At 42.0% G+C, this 23,388-nt stretch overlaps 1 protein-coding gene across 1 annotated transcript in view; it reads left to right on the top strand.

Moving 5' to 3' along the window:
• The window catches only part of ica1 (islet cell autoantigen 1), a 200,011-nt gene that overhangs the window by 156,736 nt on the left and 19,887 nt on the right, over positions 1–23,388 (top strand). The window contains exon 12 of the mRNA XM_068051235.1: positions 9,558–9,818. Coding sequence (XP_067907336.1) covers positions 9,558–9,818 — 261 coding nt within the window. The remainder of the gene's footprint in view (positions 1–9,557; positions 9,819–23,388) is intronic.

The following is a 23,388-nucleotide window of genomic DNA, read 5'->3' on the forward strand; positions in this document are numbered from 1 at the left end:
TACATCTTTCTTGTTTAAACTCAAGAAAGCCTGTCTGATTGGTTCATTTGCAATTTTAATGCGAGTGTATTCTCTCCATTTTAGCTATGAGGAGAGGTTGGAAAAACTCGGATTGTTTTCACTGGAACGACGGAGGTGGAGGGGTGACATGATAGAGGCTTACAAAGTTATGAGCGGCATGGACAGAGTGGTTGGTCAGAAGCTTTTTCCCAGGGTGGAAGAGTCAGTTACTAGGGGACATAGGTTTAAGGTGCGAGGAGCAAAGTTTAGAGGGGATGTGCGAGGCGTTTTTTTACACAGAGGGTGGTGAGTGCCTGGAACTTGCTGCCAGGGGAGGTGGTGGAAGCAGATACGATAGCGACGTTTAAGAGACATCTTGACAAATATATGAATAGGAAGGGAATAGAGGGATATGGGCCCTGGAAGTGCAGAAGGTGTTAGTTTCGGCAGGCATCAAGATCGGCGCAGGCTTGGAGGGCCGAATGGCCTGTTCCTGTGCTGTACTGTTCTTTATTCTTTGTAGTGAGCAAGGTCTCACTGAGGTGGTAAGCAAAAATCACTGTGTTTGAAAAGATAAACCCTGTTACGGCCAAACCACGAAAGGTGCAAGAGGGGAGCCTGAGACCCCTTCCTCATCTGGTCGTAACACTTTTTATTTTCATAATTCCTCTAATTCATTGTTTATTTCATCACAGCTCTTTCCGAGCATGACACTAAGTAAATAATAATTTTGCCAAGCAATATATTCACTTAACAATTCTATTGTCTTAACCATATTAACAGTTCTGTTAGGTTTGGCATGAAGCTAACAATTAAATGCAAACTGGATTGTAATTACAGGACTGTAAAAATGGTCACAGTTGTTATGAATAACTGAAGGTGTATTTATATAATTTAACTTCAGTACAATATATGCATTACAGCAGAACAAATCTTTAAAAATAGGACTTATAAATTATTTTACAAAAAGGATATCTTTCACCTTATCAGCAAGAGAAAGAACCTTTTTAATTGGATATTGCATTATTCACAGAGACAGAGGCTCTGATATTTATGAGGAGTCAGGATGGAGTGGGAGTGCACATAGGGTTGCTAGCAAACCCAGAAATGCTGGGAACGGGAGGTCTGCTGAATTTAACAGCAGGCTCTCATTACCATTCTTTTCTTTTGTTTCCGAACCGGCAGCTGGCCAGATTAAGAGACACTGCTACTAGGGACATACCCCGGCAAACAACAAGATTGGAGATTGGTGAGAAGGGGGCCTTAAGTGTGGCAGAGAGGAAAGAGTGAGAGATCACAAGGAAGGGGAAGGATCAAAGGGTGGGGAAATTGGATCACGGGCGGGGGAGAGATTGGATCGCAAGGAGGGAGGAGTGATCAGATCGTAGGGAGGAGATATTTGCTTGCATTGGGGAAAGAGATCAGATTACGGGGTGAGAGGAGAGATTGGATTTTAGCAGGGAAGCCATCGCAAATCAGGGAGGAGAGACTGGATTGCGGGAGGGAAGAGATCAAATTGTGGTGGGGAAGAGAGGAGTGATCAGATCGCCGGTGGTGGCCGGGGGGGGAGAGATCGGATTGTGGCGGGGAGAGACCTGATCGCTGTGTGGGGGATGATGGTGTGGTGAGAAATCGGATCGCAGGGAGGAGAGATTAGCATCAGGTTTCTTTGAGGGGCCGGGAGGGGGCAGCACCACTGCTTCCAACCCATAAGCAGTGCTGGAAAGCACTGAGCTGGTGGTTCTGACAGCTCCTGCCTCCCTTTAGCTGCTGGCTGTCCTTAGCGCTGGGAAACATGGCACACAACCGTTAAATATAAATTGGTGCCAAAATCTAAGAAATGCAACCTTATTAACATCTTAAAGTCACTGACCTTTCTCTCCAGAGCAGGTTACTCTGTCAACCCTAAACCCACCGCAGTTAAATTGGAAGAGGGCGCGCTCATTGTGGATTGGGGTCAGCCTTCATATTTTTACCAATTTAACTGCCCCCTTGCCCTGCCCCCAGCCCTCTCCCACCCATCGCAGCGGGTTAAATTTTTCTCAAATTTGGTGACATTCTTGGCTCTGAGTCAGAAGGTTGTCGATCCAAACCATACTCCATGACTTGACCACATAAACTAACACACAGTGCAATAGTGAGGGAGTGCTGCATTGTCAAATGTGATGTCTTTCAGCTAAACTGTTAAACTAAGACCCTATCTGCCTATTTAGGAGGACATAAAAGATCCCTTGGCAGTATTACCAGACAGATTAATGTCTCCTTTATTTCATTTGCCATTTATGTGATCTTGCTATTTGACTGCAATTCAAATCTGGAAATGCACAGCACGCACATCAGTTCTGAGGACCCGAAACATTAACATCCTTTCAATGGTGATGGTGAATTTGCAGATTTTTCCAGCACTTTCTGATCTTCTTTCATAATTCCAGGATTTGTCCTTATCTTTCTTTTTCGTGGTGCCACTTATGAGGCAGATATCCCAAGTGCTGCCTGTCATGTCACACAAGCAAACCTCTAACAGAACTTTAAAGCTCTTTCATAGGTGATCATGCACATCTGTATTCCAGCAGTGTATGAAAGACAATGAAAGTGCTATGAGGTAAACGTTACTGGTAAATGTTACTATAGGTCTTCATATCTTGTCAGCTTTCTTAAATCTGCCTCTTCCACATTTGTTCCTGGGTCCTGGGGGCAATGTACAAAGCAGTGACCCCAGCTGCTACCTCCTGTCAGGTTTTCTGCACTGGGGAGTATGCCCTCGATTGTCAAACAAGGCATTAAGAGCATACTCCCCAGAGGCTAGCAGACACATCTTTTAAATCTGGTCTGAAGCCCATTAAGGGCTGCATTGCTCCAGACTTCCCATTAACCTCCCATCTATGACTAGCTTCCATTGCTGGGCTTAATCCAGACTGGGGGCTCACTTTGAATAATAAATGAGGTCCAATCCCAGGAGATCTGGCAGGTTGACCTAACGCAGGAGAAAAACCTGCAGTGCCTCAACACTAGTAAATGAAAAGCTACCATCATATAAATTTTCACAACAGCAGGTACATGCTAAGAAAGTAAAATTGTGCATGTTCTTACATAGAAAATTCAGTTCAATGGTGCATGTCATGCTAGGGATGTCTCACCTGAACTCTTTATAGAACTTATTATTTTGCAATGTAAGTAATGAAAAAAAATGAAAACTCTGTGCCCAGTTCAAAAAGAGTCATGTCAACACAGCATAGATGATAAATACATTTCCTGCACTAATATCCTTTTTGTTTTCAATTTGAATGCCTGTATTGTTGGAAAGTAAATTCAATTACAGCCTGCTAATAGAAGGTTGAATGTCGAGATGTAAATTTTAACAGTCCTGTTAATAACATGCTGTCCCTGTGTACATAGTCATTCATCTTGCAAAATTAAGATTTTAGAAGCATTTTGTGGTACTATTCTTCAGTTCAGCCTTTTCATGTATCAATGTACAGTATCATAACATGTAGTTGATTGCCTTTATACCCTGGGCATCCACATGGTTTATTTGGACAACTCTCCTATTAAGGCCATCAATGATCTTCTGCAGTCTTCTTGCCACACTATGGGCCTGATTTACATCTTTAAATATATATCAATTCTAAATGGTTTATATCTGCATTTTATTCTCACCTGAATGTTAAGTGTAAATAGCACTCAATTCTCCAGTAGGCTCACTTGCATAATTAATCACAGGTTTAAATGCAAACTCAGATTAGGCTAGGGAAGGATAAAAATTGCAAAGGGATTAGAGCAATAAAACAAAATATCGCAGTGGGAGGGCAATAACTCAAAAAGCTTTTGGAGAGCCTTAAAAAGCATTTTAATCCATTAGCAGCCTTTGCCAAGGATTTGACAATGGACCATCCAGTTTTGCTCACTATTGGGACCTGAAGTGGTAGAACTGTCACTTGAAGACTGGGATTCTTGCCACTCGGCACCAAATATTACTGCAGGACAGTGGCCTGCATTGGGTGGTCTGAGCTGGAAAGAGTGGGGCGTTTACTAGTGCGCTGCAATGGTATGTTAAACAATTTAGATGCCAGCAGTTCCTATGCGCACACTTGATGGGTCCTCTAGTCTTGCCTCTGCTAAACTTTTGCAGAGGGTTGGAGATGAATTTCCATGAGTTGTCCCAATTTATTGCTGTAACTTCAACCAAGTATTGATGGAACCCAAGGAGAAACAGCATAAGTAGCCATTTTTAGTTTCCCAAGGGTCCTGCTAATCTTCTGCGGAAGTTACGGCAATTGATCAGGATATTTCCTACAGAATTTCCAGGCAAGGATTTCTGGACTTATGTAATTGGGGTATGTATCTATGAGGAAAGTGTGTATGTACCCAGTTTTGAGCAAACAGAAATTCTGCTTCTGTAAGTTTCTCAGTAGCTTGTTTCAAAGACCTTTAACCATGATTTTTTTTGTTAGCTAATTATCCCTAAAGGGCCCATAGTTCTGTATATGTAGAACTAATTAATATTGAAAGTAAATAATGACTCAAAGTTTACGATTATGTGTTTATACTGAAAACAATAGGCTAGATGTAATGTGTTTAGTATGATATGTCGGTGTGCTTTGATGTACCTTTGTATTTCTTCTTTAATGCTCCTACATGATGTATCACTTGCTGGAACAGGTGTGGAGGCTTCCTCAAGGGTTTGCTTGAGATTTACTTGGCTACTTACCTTGAGGTGTGGCAGTTGCAGAGGAAACTGCAAGAGGCAGGCCAGTGTTGGCCACATTTTGCAGTATCACAATTTTGACTCTGAAGCTTGGCAGTATAATCGTAGGGGGTCTAGATTCTGAAAAAAATTGAAATAAAGCCCATTGATAACGTAGTCTGCTCTAAATTCATTTGCTAGTAACATCTGGGGTCAGGGGAGGTTCTCTAAATAGAACAATAGTGGGGGTGAGGGATCAAGTGAGGGAAAATGTGATACATTAGAGGGGACAAGGCAAGAGAGCAAGGTAGCAATAAGGGAATTGATAATCTGAGTGTAGCAGGAAAGGACAGAGTGTACAAACTTAAGAGTGTGCCAGCAGATAAGGCTAGAGGTTGTGAAAATAATAAAAATAATTAAAGCCACTCTATCTGAATGCACACAGCATTCGCAACAAGGTAGATGAATTGATGGCACAAATGGAAGTAAACATGTATGATCTAATTGCCATTATGGAGACGTGGCTGCCGGATGACCAAGGCTGGGAACTGAATGTCCAAAGGTATTCGACATTTAGGAAGGATAGGAAAAAAGGAAAAGGAGGTGGAATAGCACTGTTAATAAAGTATGAGATCAGTACATTAGTGAGAGAGGAACTTAGCTTGGAAGATCGAGATGTAGAATCAGTTTGGGTGGAGCTAAGAAACAGTAAGAGGCAGCAAACATTGGTAGGAGTTCTTTATAGGCCACCAAACAGTATTGGTAATGTAGGGCATGGTATAAATAAGAAAATTAGAGGCGCATGTGACAAGGGTAATGCAGTAATCATGGGGGAACCTCAATCTACATATTGACTGGGTAAACTAATTAGCACTAATGCTGTGGAGGATAAATTCCTGGAATGTATATGAGATGTTGAAGAACCAACTAGAGAAAGGGCTATTTTAGATCTAGTATTGTGCAATAAGAAAGAGATAATTAATAATCTAGTTGTAAAGGCGCCTCTCGGGAAGAGTGACTATAATATGATAGAATTTTACATTAAGTTTGAAAGTGATGTATTTAATCTGAAACTAGGGTCTTAATCTAAATAAAGGAAACTATGAAGGTTTGAGGGACAAATTGGCTGTTGTAAATTGGGAAACTACATTATAAGGTATGATGATAGACTGGCAATGACTAGCATTTAAAGAACTGAAACATGGTTTACAACAAATTTACATTCCTTTGAGGTGCAAAACCCCAGCAGGAAAAGTGATCCAACCATGGCTAACAAGAGAAGTTAAAGATTGTATTAGATCGAAGGAAGAGGTTCATAAAGTTGTCAAAAAAGTAATAAGTGTGAGGATTGGGATCATTTTAGAATTCAGCAAAGGAGAACCAAGAAACTGATAAAGAGAGTAAACTAACGTGAAACATAAAAACGGACCGTAAAATCTTCCATAGGTATGTGAAAAGGAAAAGATTAACAAAGACAAATGTGGGCCCACTACAGGCAGAGACAGGAGAATTTATAATGGGGAATAAGGAAATGGCAGAGAAACTAAACAAATGCTTTTTGTTTGCCTTCACAGAGGAAGATACAAAAAACCTCGGTGGAATACTAGAGAACCAAGGGACTAGGGAGAATGAGGAACTGAAAGAAATCAGTATTAGTAAAAAAGTAATACTGGAGAAATTAATGGGGCTGAAAATTGTTAAATCCTCTGGACCTGATGACCTACATTTCAGAGTGTTGAAAGAGGTGGCTGTAGAGATAGTGGATGTGTTGGTGGTCATCTTCCAAAATTCTACAGATTCTGGAATGGTTCTTGCAGATTGGAAGGTAGCAAATATAATGCCACTATTTAAGAAATGAGGGAGAGAGAAAACAGGGAACTACAGACCTGTTCGTCTGACATCAGTAGTAGAGAAAATGCTAGAATCTATTATAAAGGAAGTGATAACTGGAAACTTAGAAAATGATGGTTCTGAAGAAGGGTCACTGACCTGAAACATTAACTCTGCTTCTCTCTCCACAGATGCTGCCAGTCCTGCTGAGTTTTCCAGCACTTTCTGTTTTTATTTCAGATTTCCAGCATCAGCAGTATTTTGCTTTTATTAAAATGATGGTAGGATTGGGCAGAGTCAACATGGATTTATGAAAGGGAAATCATATTTGACAAACCTGTTGGAGTTTTTTGAGGATGTAACGAACAGAATAGATAAGGGGGAACCAGTGGATGTGGTGTATTTGGATTTTCAGAAGGCTTTTGATGAGGTCCTACAGGTTAGTAAGCAAAACTAGAGCACATTGGATTGGGGGCAATATACTGGCATGGATTGAGAATTGGTTAATGGGCAGAAAATGGAGAGTAGGAATAAATGGGTCATTCTCAGGTTAGCAGGCTGTGACTAGTGGGCTACCACGAGGATCAGTGCTTGGGCCCCAGCTATTCACAATCTATATCAATGATTTGGATGTGGGGACCAAATGTTAATATTTCCAATATAAAAGCAAAATACTGCAGATGCTGGAAATCTGAAATAAAAACAGAAAATGCTGGAAATACTCAGCAGGTCTGGCAGTATCCGTGGAGAGAGAAGCAGAGTTAACGTTTCAGGTCAGTGACCTTTCATCATGAGTTCTGCAAGAAGAATGTTTCCTCTGGCTGGATGGGTGGTGGGGTGGGATCGAGAACCAGGGGACACAGTCTCAGAATAAAGGTTAGGCCATTTATGACTGAGATGAGGAGGAATTTCTTCACTCAGAGGGTGGTGAATTTTTGGAGTTCTCTACCCCAGAGGGCTGTGGGAAGCTCAGTCATTGAGTATATTCAAGACAGAGATCGATAGTTTTCTAGATATTAAGGATATTAAGGGATATGGGGATAGTGCAGGAAAATGGCGTTGAGGTAGAAGATCAGCCATGATCTGGTTGAATGGCAGAGCAGGTGCGAAGGGACAAATGGCCTACTCCTGCTCCTATTTCCTATGTTTGTATGCTTTATAAGTTTTCAGGCAATAAATCTGGAAACCTTTGAGGAATTTCAATCGATAATGTTTTTCGTGAAAGGCAAATCTCAAAATGATTGTTGTTTCTGTTTCTAAATGTTCCCTTCAATGAATCTGTTCTTGTGAGTAGAAACAAGCTATTACAATACAGGGTTGATTGAACAAATTTGCACTCCCAGCACATGAAAATCTGCACCAGGAATGCAGATTGTGAATTCAGGTGCAATGTCAGCATGCAGGGCAGAATTTTTCAACCATTCAGATGAGCACAGATTTGTAAAATCTACACTGTAATGTCTACATCCTGTAGTGATTAATACAGGGAAGCATGAAAGATGACAGATTCAATCGACATAGCATTTAAAAAAAAAAGAATGGTTGAAGGATATACAATGCAAAATGTGAGCCAAACTAAGTGATAGCGTGTTAACACAGGGCTGGATTTAAAAACAAAATGGCGCCCTATACACCACCATGCCACCGCAATCTAGCGCGCGGCGGATCATTATAAGATGCAGGGCAGCCACCGACCCACCACCCCCCCACCCCCACCCTGCCCAATCACGTGGCGGGGGCGGATGGTGTCGCCTGTTTCTGTGCAGGCACTGGTGCCATTTTTAAAGGGCTGCCAGGCCTACGTTAACAGATGAAAGTTGACCCCATTTCCCCCCCCCTCCCACCAACTGCAATGAAAATTAAGGTTTGACCCACCCCCACCACACCCCCCACAACTACACCAGAAAAGCCCCTTTTCCATCCCAAGTGCCTTAAGTGCAGAGTTGACCCTTTCAACCCCCACCAACAGATCTAAGTGTAGAGTTGACCCCTCCCCCCACCCCTCTTCACTACAAACGCAGAGCTCCCCCCTTCCGCACCTCAGTCACACCAGCTTTCTCTGGATGGGAAAGTGAAGGCGGGGAGTGCCACATGTCGCTCGGAAGAACTGGAACTGCCAGTAAGATTGCTCCAGCTTCCATTTAAATGTATTTAAATAGGTGATTGTAATATTCAAATCCGGGTTCTGCCGCAGAGTGGCAGATGTGATGCCATGGAGTGTCCCTACTGCCGGGAAGATGAGGCCCAGCATTCCCAGCATCAGGCTCCGTGGCAGGCCACTGCATTTCCAATCTTCTGGCCCCCCCCCCGCCCCCGCCACGGAGCCCGACGCTGGGAGCTCAACAAAATCCAGCTTAGAGGTGTGCAAAGGAAACCCGACACAAGTCCGAATGCTGGACCCAGAAACCTGACCCGACCCGAACCCGACACATGCTGTCGGATCCTGTCGGGGTCAGGTCGGGTAGCAGGCCTTTACCCATGTACTGATGTAAAGGCCTGCCACCCGACCCGACCCGACAGGTCCCCCGACGACATGTGTCGGGTTTGGGTCGGGTGGGCTTGGACTTCCGGGTCCAGAATTCGGGCTCGTGTCGGGTTTCCTTTGCACACCTCTAATCCAGCCCATAGAATCTCAGCAAGGTAGTAGAAGCTGTGATTGAAATAAATAGAGACGCTAAGAAAAAGAAATGTGCATATAGATATAAAATTCATCAAGCAAGAGACATTACCAAAGAAAGAAAAATGGACAGAAGAGTTTCTGCATTTTGAATTCTTATCCAATTAACCTTGTCAGCATTCATCATTCCAGTTGGCGCTATATAGGTGCTATGTATGGCAAACCAATGATATCATAGTGTTGCTTATTCCAGGTTGTTAAACTTTTGTACCAAACGAATATTCATATAATGACATGAATCAAATAATTAATCTTTCTGTTAATGTCACTGAATAAGATTTTCATATTTCATTTTGCCCATACCACCAAATCACAGCATTTTTGGTGAATATTAATATGAGTGGCATTTGTCAATTTTAATTCAAGCTCCAACAGATCTGCTGACCAATTCCATGGAATCTCGAACAAATGAAAAAGATGAAATGGCATTGCTGAATGAAATTCTAAATGGCACTTCACTGGAGGAGGGCGACTTTAGCAAGGAATGGCAGGCTGTATTTGGAGAAGATCTCAGTTTTCCGAGCAATCCAGCAGCTGGAGAATCGGACCAATCTCCCTCTCCTTCATGCTTCCTTCCTTCTCAACTATTTGACAAAAGCTTGGGTGATGCATCATTTTCAGTTACCAGTAAGTATGAAAGACTATAACTTGATAATACCTTTTATAACTTTCATATCAATCGCATTGTGTGTTTTTAAATTGCTTACCTGGTCACTCTTTGCAGTTACTTTCTAAATCTATCTTGGAACTTAACCATTTAATATAGGTCCAATTTTCCATTTCAGTGTACTAATTAATTCCCATTCGTCGAATCATTTTCAAGGGTCAGTTTTTGATTGTACATAAACGTAAATTATGTCTAACTTTCACTTAGTTCGGGAAGCTATTTAGCCTAAAGTGAGATGTTTGCCCACCATTTTTCACATTTTTCTCAACAATTATGGATGGAAACTGGATGGGGAACTAAACCTACCTCCTGCCAGCTCTTGTAAAAGAAAACACTTGGACCATTCCATATTGCCTGTACTATTGTGATTAAAAGAGAATTAACAAAATTATGATGAAATAAAAAGCTGGCATCCATATAGAGTATCACTTGTTGGGAGAGAACACTCATGACCTCCCGATTTGCACCTGGAAAACAGGTGGCCAGAAGCTGAAAATTGGGGGGTACTTTGGCCACCTCTTTGTTGCTCATGGCCTGTTTGATGCCATATTTAGGTGGGCTTGTAAATGGAAGAGCACCACACCTGTCTGAAATTGGTGCAAGGCTGTCTTAAGTATGAAAATTGGAGTCCTATGCCAGTTGTCAGACTCCAAATGCAAAATTCAAGTGCAAGTGAGTGGAGTGTGCACTGTGTATGCTGTGCCTATTTGTACAAGATATCGAGTGGCCTAACCAGCGCAGTTGAGAAAAAGCTCCAAGTAATGTTTTATTTTTGTGGAACCAGGAGAAGCAAGACAGCTCCTCTTGGGCTCGCACAGAAAGAAACTCTGGTCTGCTGTCAATCTGTTCATGGCCCTCCTGAGATTGCCTCACCCCCACCAGAACTGACTTGCCGGATGGTTCAGTGTAGCAGCTTCGATTTTCCACCCTCCCACAGCTGGTGAACTCTGACTGCTTCAACAATAGAGATAACTTGATTTTTTTTTGATTAGTCCTACTGGTTGTTGGGAGAAGAGCAAACTCATGTCAAAGTACAGAAGCTACCTAGTTTGTTTCCTGCCATTGTTGATGAGTGCACCAGTCATACAGATTTTGGTCACTGTTGCATGCTATTTTCTTCTGGCATCCCTAGTTAGATTTAATGCTAACCTGTTTATATCTATCTATCACTCTCAATCTGGAAAATAATCTATTTATGTATAAGCCGACTGATACAGTCATCAATGTATCAGAGGAGCAGGTGCGGGCGTGAGTTGGAATGGAACAAAGAATGTTCCACATATCCCACAAAAAGGCAGGCATAGCTAGGACATATATGGGTTCCCTTTGCAACATTTTCCATTTAGAGGAAGTGAGTGGAGTCAAAGGTAATGTTTTTCAATGTGCGAATGAGTTCAATCAGGTGGTGGATAGGAACTGGTTAAGCCTCTGTTCTCAGCCCTCAGGCTGCCCTGGTGGGAGATGGAGGTGAAGAGATTGGACATCCATGGTGAAAGGAAATGATTAGAGCCAAGAAACTACCTCCTGCCAGTTCTTGAAAAAGAAAACACTTGGACTATTCCATATTGCCTGTACTACTGCGTGAAAAAAACAAACAAAATTATGATGAAATAACAAGCTGTTAAATTGCCAGAATATGCTGTGAGAGTTGTGGATGTAGGTGGGAAGAGATTGGACAAGAGGCAAAAAATTATAGTGGAGATAGGAAGAAATTAGTTCCATGGGCCAAGAACAGATTGAAATGGTAGGTCTACCAGGGCAGTCCTTGTTTGTGGGTCTTGGGAAGGAGGTAAAAGCGGACTGTGCAGTGTGGTAGACTGTGAGGTTGCAGGCTGTGGAGGTAAGATCTCCAGAGGCGATGAGGTCAGTGACAGTCTTAGAAACAATTTGATGGTCCAGGAGAAGGTAGGAGAAAGTGTTAGAGAATTGCTGTTCAACCTCCGCAAGGTAGAGGTCAGTTCGCCAAACAACAACAGTACCATCTTTGTCAGCAGGTTTAATGACAATATGAGGATTGGACCTGAGAGAATGGAGTGCTGCAAGTTCAGAGAGAAGTAGTTTAGAGTGAGTGGGAGCAGAAGAGAAATTGGCCGATGTCATGCCGGGAGTTTTCAATGAAAAGGTCTAGAGAGGCGAAGAGGCCAGAGGGAGAGGTTCAGGTGAAATGAGAATTATGAAGACAGGAGAAAGGGTCTGCTGTGCAGGGGGAAGACTCATGGCCTAAGAAGTGGGCACTGAGGCAAAGGTGATGGAAGAAGAGCTCAGGCTATGCCGAGCTCGAAATTCATTGAGGCCTTTGTTGAAGCCTTTGTTGAGGTTCTGATGGTTCAGAGTCAGAGAGGAAAAGGTCAGAGGGGATAGTGAAAGCATGACAAAGGGTAAGATTGGAAGAAAGGATGGGGTCAAGAGGAGAGTGAAAAGAAAGAAGGATCCAGCGGGTCATTGGTATCCAAGAGTTGTTGAAGTTTGCGAACCTTGACACCTGAAAGAAAGAAAAGTTTTTTTTGTTAAAGCGCCGGTGAGACAAAGGATGAATGTTTAAATCTGCAGGTCTCTTGGTTGAAATCCAACAAGTTTTGCCTTTAAGAACCTACACTTTTTCAGCGTGTGATGGTTGGGTTTGGACCTTTCCTGAAGCTTGCTTTCTTGTACTTTATCTTCTCTTCTGCTATTTTGGATCTCCATATATGCATGTATGAGCTTTCAGATCTCTGTGCTTGCAAAATCCCAATACTCAGAAATGTCAATGCTATCCCTCCAACATGCCATTCCAACTTGTGATATATATATATTTTAATAGCTTTTCACAGATTTCAAGAGTTGTACCAGACAAATGAACTATTTCAGGAACTGCCCATCAGTGCTAAACTGCTCTTTCTATCCCACAATGCCCTACGCAGCAAGAGTCACCAGAGAATTCAATAAATTGTTAAAAGTAAACACTGATAGGAACACAGCCCAAACAAGATAAATGTTTTTTGAAATGCTATCCAGTCATGGCTCGTGAATTACCTTCAATGGCTTCTCTTCCCACCCCCACACCATGACCTTAGGATTCCCCCATGGATCTATTCTTGACCCTCTTGTACTTCTCAACTACATGCTGTCCCTCAGCAACATCATCTGAAAACATATCAGCTTCCACATGTATACTGTCCCACACCCAGCTCTACCTCACCACTACCACTTTTGACACCTCCACTGCCTTTGCATTGTCAAACTGCTTGTCCAGCATGCAGTGCTGCATGTCCTCCAGTTAAACATTATGAAGACTGAAACCATTGAATTCGGCCTCCACCACAAATCCTGTTCCCTTTGAGCATGAAGAGAAGACAGAGAAAATAGAGATGCACAAAACGCTGGCGAACAAGAGTTGGAATCAAATAGAGACGTAGGAGTATAATTTCATCTTAGATGGTAGTACAAAACAGGCGATAGCAAATCGGCAGCCTGTTTTCACTACACCCAATTTTGTGCTACAGCCCAACATGAATTTATTCCCCATGGACGCCACAATGAGAAAAGTGTGTGACAGCCAGACAGATGAAGAAAAAGCAAGATTTAGTGGTACTGATGGAGACTAGCCTTTTATCTTTGGTTCAAATCCAGCCCATATTAATTATATGGAAGTCTCCTGTAAGTGTACTATGTGACGTGAATTTAGGCAGTGCCAAGTTGTCATAGTTTCGAATTGCCATAGGCCTAATTCTGTTCCAATTGTCAATCTCCTGAGAGGCTACATGATGGCTGATGTGGAAAATGGCTGGAGTTCTACTGGATCAGATGTGAGCTGGCAAGATGGATACAGAACAGGCTCGGTCATAGAAGACAGAGGGTATCAGTGGATGGGTGTTTTTCTGAATGGAGGGATGTGACTAGTGGTGTTCCGCAGGGATCAGTGCTGGGACCTTTGCTGTTTGTAGTATATATAAATGATTTGGAGGAAAATGTAGCTGGTCTGATTAGTAAGTTTGCGGACGACACAAAGGTTGGAGGAGTTGCGGATAGTGATGAGGATTGTCAGATGATACAGCAGGATATAGATCGGTTGGAGACTTGGGCGGAGAAATGGCAGATGGAGTTTAATCTGGACAAATGTGAGGTAATGCATTTTGGAAGGTCTAATGCAGGTGGGAGGTATACAGTAAATGGCAGAACCCTTAGGAGTATTGACAGGCAGAGAGATCTGGGCGTACAGGTCCACAGGTCACTGAAAGTGGCAACGCAGGTGGATAAGGTAGTCAAGAAGGTATACGGCATGCTTGCCTTCATCGGTCTGGTCATAGAGTATAAAAATTGGCAAGTCATGTTGCAGCTGTACAGAACCTTAGTTAGGCCACACTTAGAATATTGCGTGCAATTCTGGTCACCACACTACCAGAAGGACGTGGAGGCTTTGGAGAGGGTACAGAGGAGGTTTACCAGGATGTTGCCTGGTCTGGAGGGCATTAGCTAAGAGGAGACGTTGGATAAACTCGTATTATTTTCACTGGAACGACAGAGGTGGAGGGGCGACATGATAGAGGTTTACAAAGTTATGAGCGGCATGGACAGAGTGGATAGTCAGAAGCTTTTTCCCAGGGTGGAAGAGTCAGTTACAAGGGGACATAGGTTTAAGGTGCGAGGGGCAAAGTTTAGAGGGGATGTGCGAGGCAAGTTTTTTACACAGAGGGTGGTGAGTGCCTGGAACTTGCTGCCAGGGGAGGTGGTGGAAGCAGGTATGATAGCGACGTTTAAGAGACATCTTGACAAATACATGAATAGGAAGGGAATAGAGGGATATGGGCCCCAGAAGTGCAGAAGGTTTTAGTTTAGGCAGGCATCAAGATCGGCGCAGGCTTGGAGGGCCGAATGGCCTGTTCCTGTGCTGTACTGTTCTTTGTATATCTGTCTGTGCAATATTGGACCTGGAAGTGCTTGGTACTGGCATTGGGTGCATGTAATGAGAGGAATTCCATTCTCCAGCACTATCATCCTTCACCTTGATAAGCATAAAAAATTTAAAAGAGAAAAAGTGAAGCAGAAAACAAGTGACATAGAAAGAATTAGAGACTAAGAAAGATAAGACAGATTCTGGAAGAAATCATCTGTGAACCTGACAGAAGTGTACTGATCTCAGTAACTTTAAAAATACTTTACTTTGCTGGGGACCTGCAAACAACAGCACAGCTAAGAGCGTATTGTGTAGGGAATAGCAAATGCATGTCTTTATCTAGCCTCTCAATTAAGCTCCTAATTTTTCTGAACAAGGTTTTAACTTTCTTAATATGGCTCGCTTATTAATTTACAAGCTTCTATCAAAAATTGATATTGTTAGAAACATTTATCTAACCCATTTGTGGATCTGTTCGAAAAAATTGTTATTGCAATGATGTTAAAATGCATCACCTTAAAAAGCTTTATTGTAAGTGCGATCACCTGTCAGAATCAGTATTCTGATTGAATTTTTTACTGTTCAGAAATTATAAAATAATTTAAAATGTTAATGGTTTCTATTTACAGAGATATTCCATTGTATTTTTCAAAATTAGACTCTCATTTTTGAAAAAGAAATGTATTGTCAGGAGGACACTGATTTCAGACAGGATGTATGCGTGAGTTTGATTTGCATACAAATTACAGGGCAATGATTGATGCAAACACTTTTCATGTCAGTCTCACTACCAGGAGGTTTGCAGCTGGCTGACCTTGGTTAAATAATTTAAATAAATCTGATGCTTGAATACATGTCATTCACCTGGGAGTAGCTAAAGTGCTGGAGTCAGAGTGGGAGGAAAATTAAGTGTAGCTTCCTGCTTCATTTTAAGACATGTTTTGTTCTTATATTGGAAAATGCCAGGTTAAGCAAACTGGCACATAAAAAAGACCAGCTCCATTGTAAATAATTTTGATACTTGGCACAATTTTTATTTTCAGGGAATGTAGTGGGCAGGGTGAACCTTCCATTTTTTAAAGTTATTGTTTCCCTTTCCCATTTTCCTCATCTTTGATGCCACACATCATCTACAGCTGAGGGAATAGACAAGCTCTTCATTCTAAACATTCGCTGTGAAAGTGATTGTTGGAAATTGTCAACTGCATCTTGGGAATCCCATACAGGGAAATGCTTGGTGGCAGCTTGATATTTGCACACTGCAGCATAGCTGAGAATGGAAATTTACAGCGTGAGTTACCAAAAAGAAAGCTCACATCTCATCAAATTGCATTAAACCATAATCTTGGGTAGCAGTGATCCCATTTATTTATTTTTTTATTTATTTAGAGATACAGCACTGAAACAGGCCCTTCGGCCCACCGAGTCTGTGCCGACCGTCAACCACCTATTTATACTAATCCTACATTAATCCCATTACCCTCTCACATCCCCACCTTCTCTCAATTCCCCTACCACCTACCTATACTAGGGGCAATTTATAATGGCCAATTTACCTATCAACCTGCAAGCTAAAACTATAACATAGAATTCATCAAATATATAAGGATGTGGGAGAACTGTACTTAAAGTGAAGTGTTAAGACCTTAATGATAGCACAAAATCCACAAATAAATAAAACACATGGACACTGGAGATAAGCTTCAATCTCAGTGACGTAACCTCCTCCCCACAGCTGCAGTGAATCTTAAGGTCAGAAGGAAACAGGACCAATTGGCAGAGAGACAGTGGGAATCTGGGGGGGACAGAATGAGAGAGACTGAAAAAGGAGAGATGCAGGGTTGGGTTGGAAGAGGGTGAACAGCGACTGAGGGAGAGGGGATTTTGGTTGTGAATGGTGGGATGAGAGTGGGTGGCTGGGGTTTGATGGAGTTAGAGCCTTGGGGTGGGAGAGGAAGTGACATTAGACTCTGCGTCAGGGGAAATGGAGACAGGACTGGGGATGGGTGCTCGGGGGGGAGAGGGAGACTGTGGGATGGGGACTCAAGTGGAAAGAAGCAGAATGAGATTTGGGTGGAGGCTGAAAGGTGACAGGATAGGGGAGAGAGGGAGTGAGAATGGGGGTTGGAAGATGGGAACTCAGGAGAGAAAGAGGGAGACTGGGGAATGGGGGCTGGAGATTGGGGTTCTGGAGGGGGAAGAGGGAGATTTGGGGTCTTGGGATTGAGGCTTGGGGGAGATCTGGGGTTGGGTGTTAGGGGCTTCCTTTTAAAGGGAAGGATAAGTTTTGTTTTTATATCAGAAAGTGCTAGATTAAGTAAGCTGTCACATTAAAAAAGAAGCATCTCCATTGTGAAAAGAGGGAGACTTGGGAATGTGGTGGGTACGGGACCCAGCATTTCCTGCAGAGCCGACAGTGGGAGTGGCACTGAGAGAGGAGGAACATGGCTACTGAGGTAGAAACTAGAAGATCATTTAAAAGAGAATAGGATAAGAGATTGAAAATGAGGAATGTAAAAATATCTGGAAGGATTGGAGTTACAGGAGAGGGCACTGACACAGGCCTCAGGGGCTGAATGGCCGCCTTATGCACTGTAATTTCTATCAATCTATGATATTGATTCAAAGTCTAGGAAGCAGTTTAGAAATGTTGGCGCTGAGCTGAGTTTAGGAAGATATGTAATAAAAACAGAAAGTGCTGGAAATACTCAGCAGGTCAGGCAGCATCTGTGGAGAGAGAAGCAGAGTTAATGTTTCTGTGATCTTTCATCAGAACTGGCAATGGTTCAAAAAGAATGAGGTTTTAAGCAGGTGAAACAGGGTTGGGGGGGGAAGAGAACAAAAGTGAAGTGTGTGATAGGGCAGAGGACAAGAGAGATTAAATAACAAAGCTGTCATCAGACAACGGCAAAGAGCATGCTAATGCTTGTGGTGAAAGACAAAGAGAGAGGGTCATGCTTTTGGACTGAGTGGAGGTGTTCCGCAAAGCGCTCACCCACTTACTTCAAGTTAGTACACTGTAATCACTGCTCACAATACGGTCGTCTCTACATTAGGGAGAACAAAGGTAGATTGGGTGACAGCTTTGCAGAACACCTCTGCTCTTTTTTCAACACACACACCTAGTCTCATGCCCACATTTCTGTCTTTGGCCTGCTGCAGTGTTCCAGTGAACATCGATGCAAGCTCGAGGAGCAGCACCTGACCTTTTGATTAGGTACTCTACAGCCTTGCGGAGTGAATAATGGTCTCCTTATCTGAGGAAGGATGTTCTTGCCATGGAGGGAGTGCAAAGAAGATTTACTAGGCTGATTCCTGGAATGGCAGGATTGACTTATGAGGAGAGATTGGGTCGACTCGGCCTATATTCACTAGTTTAGAAGAATGAGAGGGGATCTCATAGAAACCAGAAAATTCTAACAGTACTAGACAGGCTAGAAGCAGGGAGGATGTTCTCAATGGCTGGGGAGTCCAGAATCAGGCATTATAGTCTCAGGATATGGGGTATGCCATTTAGAACCGAGATGAGGAGAAATTTCTTCACTCAGAGGGTGGTGAACCTGTGGAATTCTCTATATCAGAAGGCAATGGAGGCCAAGTCATTAAATATATTCAAGAAGGAGATAGATATATTTCTTAATGCCCAAGGGATATGGGGAGAAAGCAGGAACAGGGTACTGAATTAGACGATCAGTCATGATCTTTTTTGAATGGCGGAGCAGGCCCGAAGGGCCGAATGGCCTACTCCTGCTCCTATTTTCTATGTTTCTATGAACATTGAGTTCAATAATTTCAGAGCATGACTGGCCATTTTTTATATTTTCTGGTTTTTTTTGTTTTATTTTTTTAATGTAGACAGAGCTGCCATTAACAATCTCTGGACTAATGCTTTGTCTTTGCGCCCGAAGCATTAACACACTCTTTGCCTTTGTTCCATGACAGCTTTGTTATTTAATCTCTTCTGCCCTCTGCCCTATCACACAACTTCTCTTCTGTTCTCTTCCTCACCAACCACCATCCCCCCTTCACTTGCCTAAAACCTAATTCTTTTCTAACCTTTGCCAGTTCTGATGAAAGGTCTGAAACCTGAAACGTTAACTCTGCTTCTCTCTCCACAGATGCTGCTAGACCTGCTGAATATTTCCAGGATTTTCTGTTTTCATTTCAGATTTCCAGCATCTGCTTTTATTTAGGACGATGTGTCCTGTGTAAACATTGAGCCCACTGACCTTTTGTGTAATCTACTTTGAAGTTGTTCTGTTGATAGCAACTAGCAGGCAAGTCACTGAAAAAGATACATACCTCTACTGCATTACATAATTCAAAATAATGCAAGTTTACCAGTAGGACACCCCATTTTATTTTAGCCATATGTTTGCTGCATCTTTAGTATTTTACTTCCAGTGCAATAATGATGCCGTAATCTATTTTAGTAACTGCCAAATTGCTGTTCGTATATCAGAACACTGAGCAATTTATAGACTCTGATCATTCCAAATGAAGTGAAATAAAAGACAGAAGCAGTCTATTTCCCTGAAGTGCAGTTGATGCAGTCCTCATGTGGTCCTTCCTGAATTGCAATTATTATTCATAACAAAAACTCAAACTGTCAAAAATGTCAAATGATTCTTGTTCTTCCCCCTAGAAACCTTGGTCTTACCTGCGCTATCTGGAGTGCAGGTCATGCACTACCTCATGGGAATGGCGAGAGAATCTGAGTATGAATCAACCATTGTTATTGTCACTCACTTATTGGAGTCTGAACAGTGGCTTTGGCAGGGAACATGCTATTTCTCTGCCCTTATGGCCCAATAAGTGAATCAAAATAACCATAGAACCATGGAAAAGTTAAGTTACGGCACAGAAAGAGGCCATGATGTCAGCACCGGCTGAAAAAACTAGCTGCCTATTCTAATCCCACCTTCTAACACCTGGTCTGTAGCCTTGCAGGTTACAGCACTTCAGATGCAAGACCAGGTACCTATTAACCTCCGAATGAAATAAAAATGCAGGAATTAAATATATACCAAAGAAAAGTGTGATTAAGTAGTGGTGGAATCCAGGTTGATCGTAGTAATGGACTGTGTTCATTAATGTTCAACCTTTTTTGACAATCCTGCCTCTTCAAAAATGGATTAATGATCATTCACAAGAAAGATGATTTTTAAGGCTTGGGTAAGGTCACCTATCAGGAACACATGCAGCATTCTGCAGTCAAATCCAAAATTACTTGACTCCAGGTCAGACCTGGAACTAGTAGGCTTGGAGAATGAGGAAAATTTGAAGTATCCCTACAGCCCTTTACAGAGGCCAAAGTTCATTGGTTCAGTCTGCTAGTCAGAAATAGAGAAAGGCACATTCACTGGGACAAGGGTGGAAAAAACAAAAGAAACATGCTAAGATTGTTGCTTAAAAGGGAAAGTCTAGGAGAACTACTTTTCCCCTTTGTTTTAAAAGAAAAGAATAAGAATCAGTAGAAATGTGGAGATCCTCAAGAAGGGTCCTTAACCCTGAATACCCCTCCGCTGTTAATTACATCCTAGATTCCATTAGCCACACCGCAAGTTGGGACATCAGATTTTCCTTTCACTTAAGCTATTTTCTTTCTGCATTAAAAACAACCGGACAGCAGTGATGGTGAGTGTGCTGAAGATGCAGGATGTATTTTCTTACAGAAAATTGAAATTTCAGACCCAGATATTAGAATATATTTTCAGAGTCCTTGCCTGTGGTGATGTGCCTTGCATTCTGAGAGCACTCACTGGAAAATTATGGGCCTGCTGCTCCCAATTTTCAGATGCATGATAACAGCTTGTCAGGTACTTTTCCACCTAAAATGTATATTTATACCTGGTCTTGGAACTCATGACCCAGTATTATTATGTATTGTAACATTTATTTTAAAATACCTAAAATGTGATTGGTGTAAATTCATCATTGCCTTTTCTAGCACTCATAGTTCAGAGTGAATTCAAATGCTTCGTTATGAAAGGAAAGGTCTCCATCCTCTGATGAGAAATTTTGAATCCAGCCCCATAAAATCTGATTAGATTTGCTTCTTGGTTGCTGTGTTCATAGTCAGATTGACAGACTGATAGTAGTGCAAAATAAAATCTTCTGGAGGGTTCATTGTTGGTCTGTAGCTGCATGTGATTCAAGTACTAAACCCAAAGAATGCCTTCCACATATTATGCAAATCATATTTCATAGCGAGAAGGAAAATCTGAATTGCATTTAATACAGTTTGCCAACACAGTAAATAAAACAGTGTAGAAGACACATATACTGATTATTGTCAAAGGGGTCAACTATCTCCTGTATAAAATCCCTTGCATGCACTTTTGGAGCATGAGAATGTTAGTGGGCTGGAATATTATTACTGATAATGCTATCCCAAGGGCTTTAATGCACAATGCTATAGATCATAAATCAACAAAAATAATTTGTTTTACCTCTTGCTCATTATTCTTACGAGCACAACTTGAGTATTATCTGCGCTATGACATTGATATAAATCAAAGAAACTTATAAGAATTAACCCTGTGACAATTCACCCTATAATTTGAATATTTCATGTAAAACAAGTTGAAAGAACTCCAGGTGAAAGATGTTTGTACTTTGCTATAAGTGTCTGTAGCCAAGTATGCATTTTGATTAATAATATAAAACTACCACAGTTAATTACCAGAATTTTAATGCAACATTTTTTTGAACGATTTGTTTGTGGTCTTCAGTGGACTCAATAATTTAAGAAGAAATTATTAAACTCATATTGGCCTGAATTTTGTGGTAAAAAAATAAGTCTCGTATGAAAGAGCAAATCAGACAGAAACTTCAAACACATTTGCAGCTAAACGTGGAAAACAGGAAGTTTCTGTTTGAGTTGCACTGCTCCTCCAGAAGCTGCACTGTAACAGTATCTTGCTAAGAGACTCAGCAGTGAAAGGGTGCAAAGTTGTGGTATTTACATGATATTCTAATCTCAATCTTTGGCCTCCTTATCTCGAGAGACAATGGGTAAGCGCCTGGAGGTGGTCAGTGGTGTGTGGAGCAGCGCCTGGAGTGGCTATAAAGGCCAATTCTAGAGTGGCAGGCTCTTCCACAGGTGCTGCAGAAAAATTTGTTTGTCGGGGCTGTTACACAGTTGGCTCTCCCCTTGCGCCTCTGTCTTTTTTCCTGCCAACTACTAAGTCTCTTCGACTCGCCACACTTTAGCCCCGCCTTTATGGCTTACATGATAGTTACACAATAAACTCACCAGAAAAAGTTAGGGCTTGTCCATTCCAATTTAATTAAATTGTTAATGGTGTGATAAGTCTTAATTACTGCCAAGCAAGCTCTCTGGCACTGACAATTAACTTTAACAAGCTCTTCAGATTGTAATTGTTGTTGTAGATTTTTAAAAGTTCATGTTTTTTCAAAAAAACATTTTCTTTCTATCATTTATCTCTCTCAATCCCATCTGTTTTAACCTCTCTTTATTTTGCTTTCTGTACATCATTTGGTTTTGAAGTAATTATTCTAACTGACATTCCCTGGTTCAGACTGCTTCAGTAATAATTCTTTATTGTTCTTGGTTAAGGAAATACACAGTTGCCTTGTTCACACAGGCCCCAAAATCCCCTCTGGATGGCATCATGCCAAAATGGATTTCTAATCACCACAAGTTCCAGCGCAAAAGCCCAGAGAAATTCTGAGGGCAATTGTAAATGTAAGGAATGGCTGGCATTGTTAGTGCTGACCACAGAATCTGGGCCATTGTTTATAGTCAGTATATTAACATATTACAGAATCCACCTGATACAGTGCAAAGGGTTTAGGCTGATGTAATATCATGCCATGATGGATCAGTATAATAGAACCAAACAAAATTTTAAGTAAAAATGTATTTGTTATTGTTATTAGATAAAATTCTGCATTATAGCGAGATCTCATAAGGTTAAAAATTCTTTACATTTTCTTTTTGAAAGCATTCAAGAAATATAGGCCAGAATTTTACCTACCTGGATTGGAGGTGTGCGGGTGGTAAAATAGCATCCGATGACGCCGGGACAGGTCCCGGGCGCCATCACGCACAGATGCCATTTTACGATACAGGAAATCGGGCGCGATCGAGTCGAAGTTTGCACGCCCGACCGCAAGTAATTTAAAGGCACTTAAATCAATTGAGCAGCCAATTGTCTGGAAATATACGTGGCCATTTGATTTTATGGCCGTAAATCGGGTCAGTGATTGTGTCAGGGACCCGGCAGCTTTAAAAGGGCGGAAGGCAGGCAATCAGTGTGGGTGTTGCAGGTAAAGCTATTGGTGTTGCTTAGCTGTGAAAGTTTCTGTGTTTTATATAATTTATACACATTTGTAGCTTGTGTACAGGGCTCCAAGTGAGTCTGACGCACTGCAGCTCGGGACCTCAGTCAGAAGTGAGTGGAAGGAAAGGTGTTGTGTGTGCCTGTCCTGGCAGCTGGAACTTAGGAAATTCTGTCATTGAATCTGGTAACCAGCCCAACGATGGGGATTGTGCATTCTGGAGCAGCTCTTCAGAGGAGGAGGACCATGCCCCAATCACGGACAGAAGGACAGCTGGGCATGCACAATCAGCTGGGAGGGAGAGCAGGTGGTAAAGTCGGGCGAGAGCGACCACGTCAGGAGATGCGCCT

This window comes from Heterodontus francisci, chromosome 2 (assembly GCF_036365525.1).
Source record: "Heterodontus francisci isolate sHetFra1 chromosome 2, sHetFra1.hap1, whole genome shotgun sequence".
Taxonomy (NCBI): Eukaryota; Metazoa; Chordata; class Chondrichthyes; order Heterodontiformes; family Heterodontidae; genus Heterodontus; species Heterodontus francisci.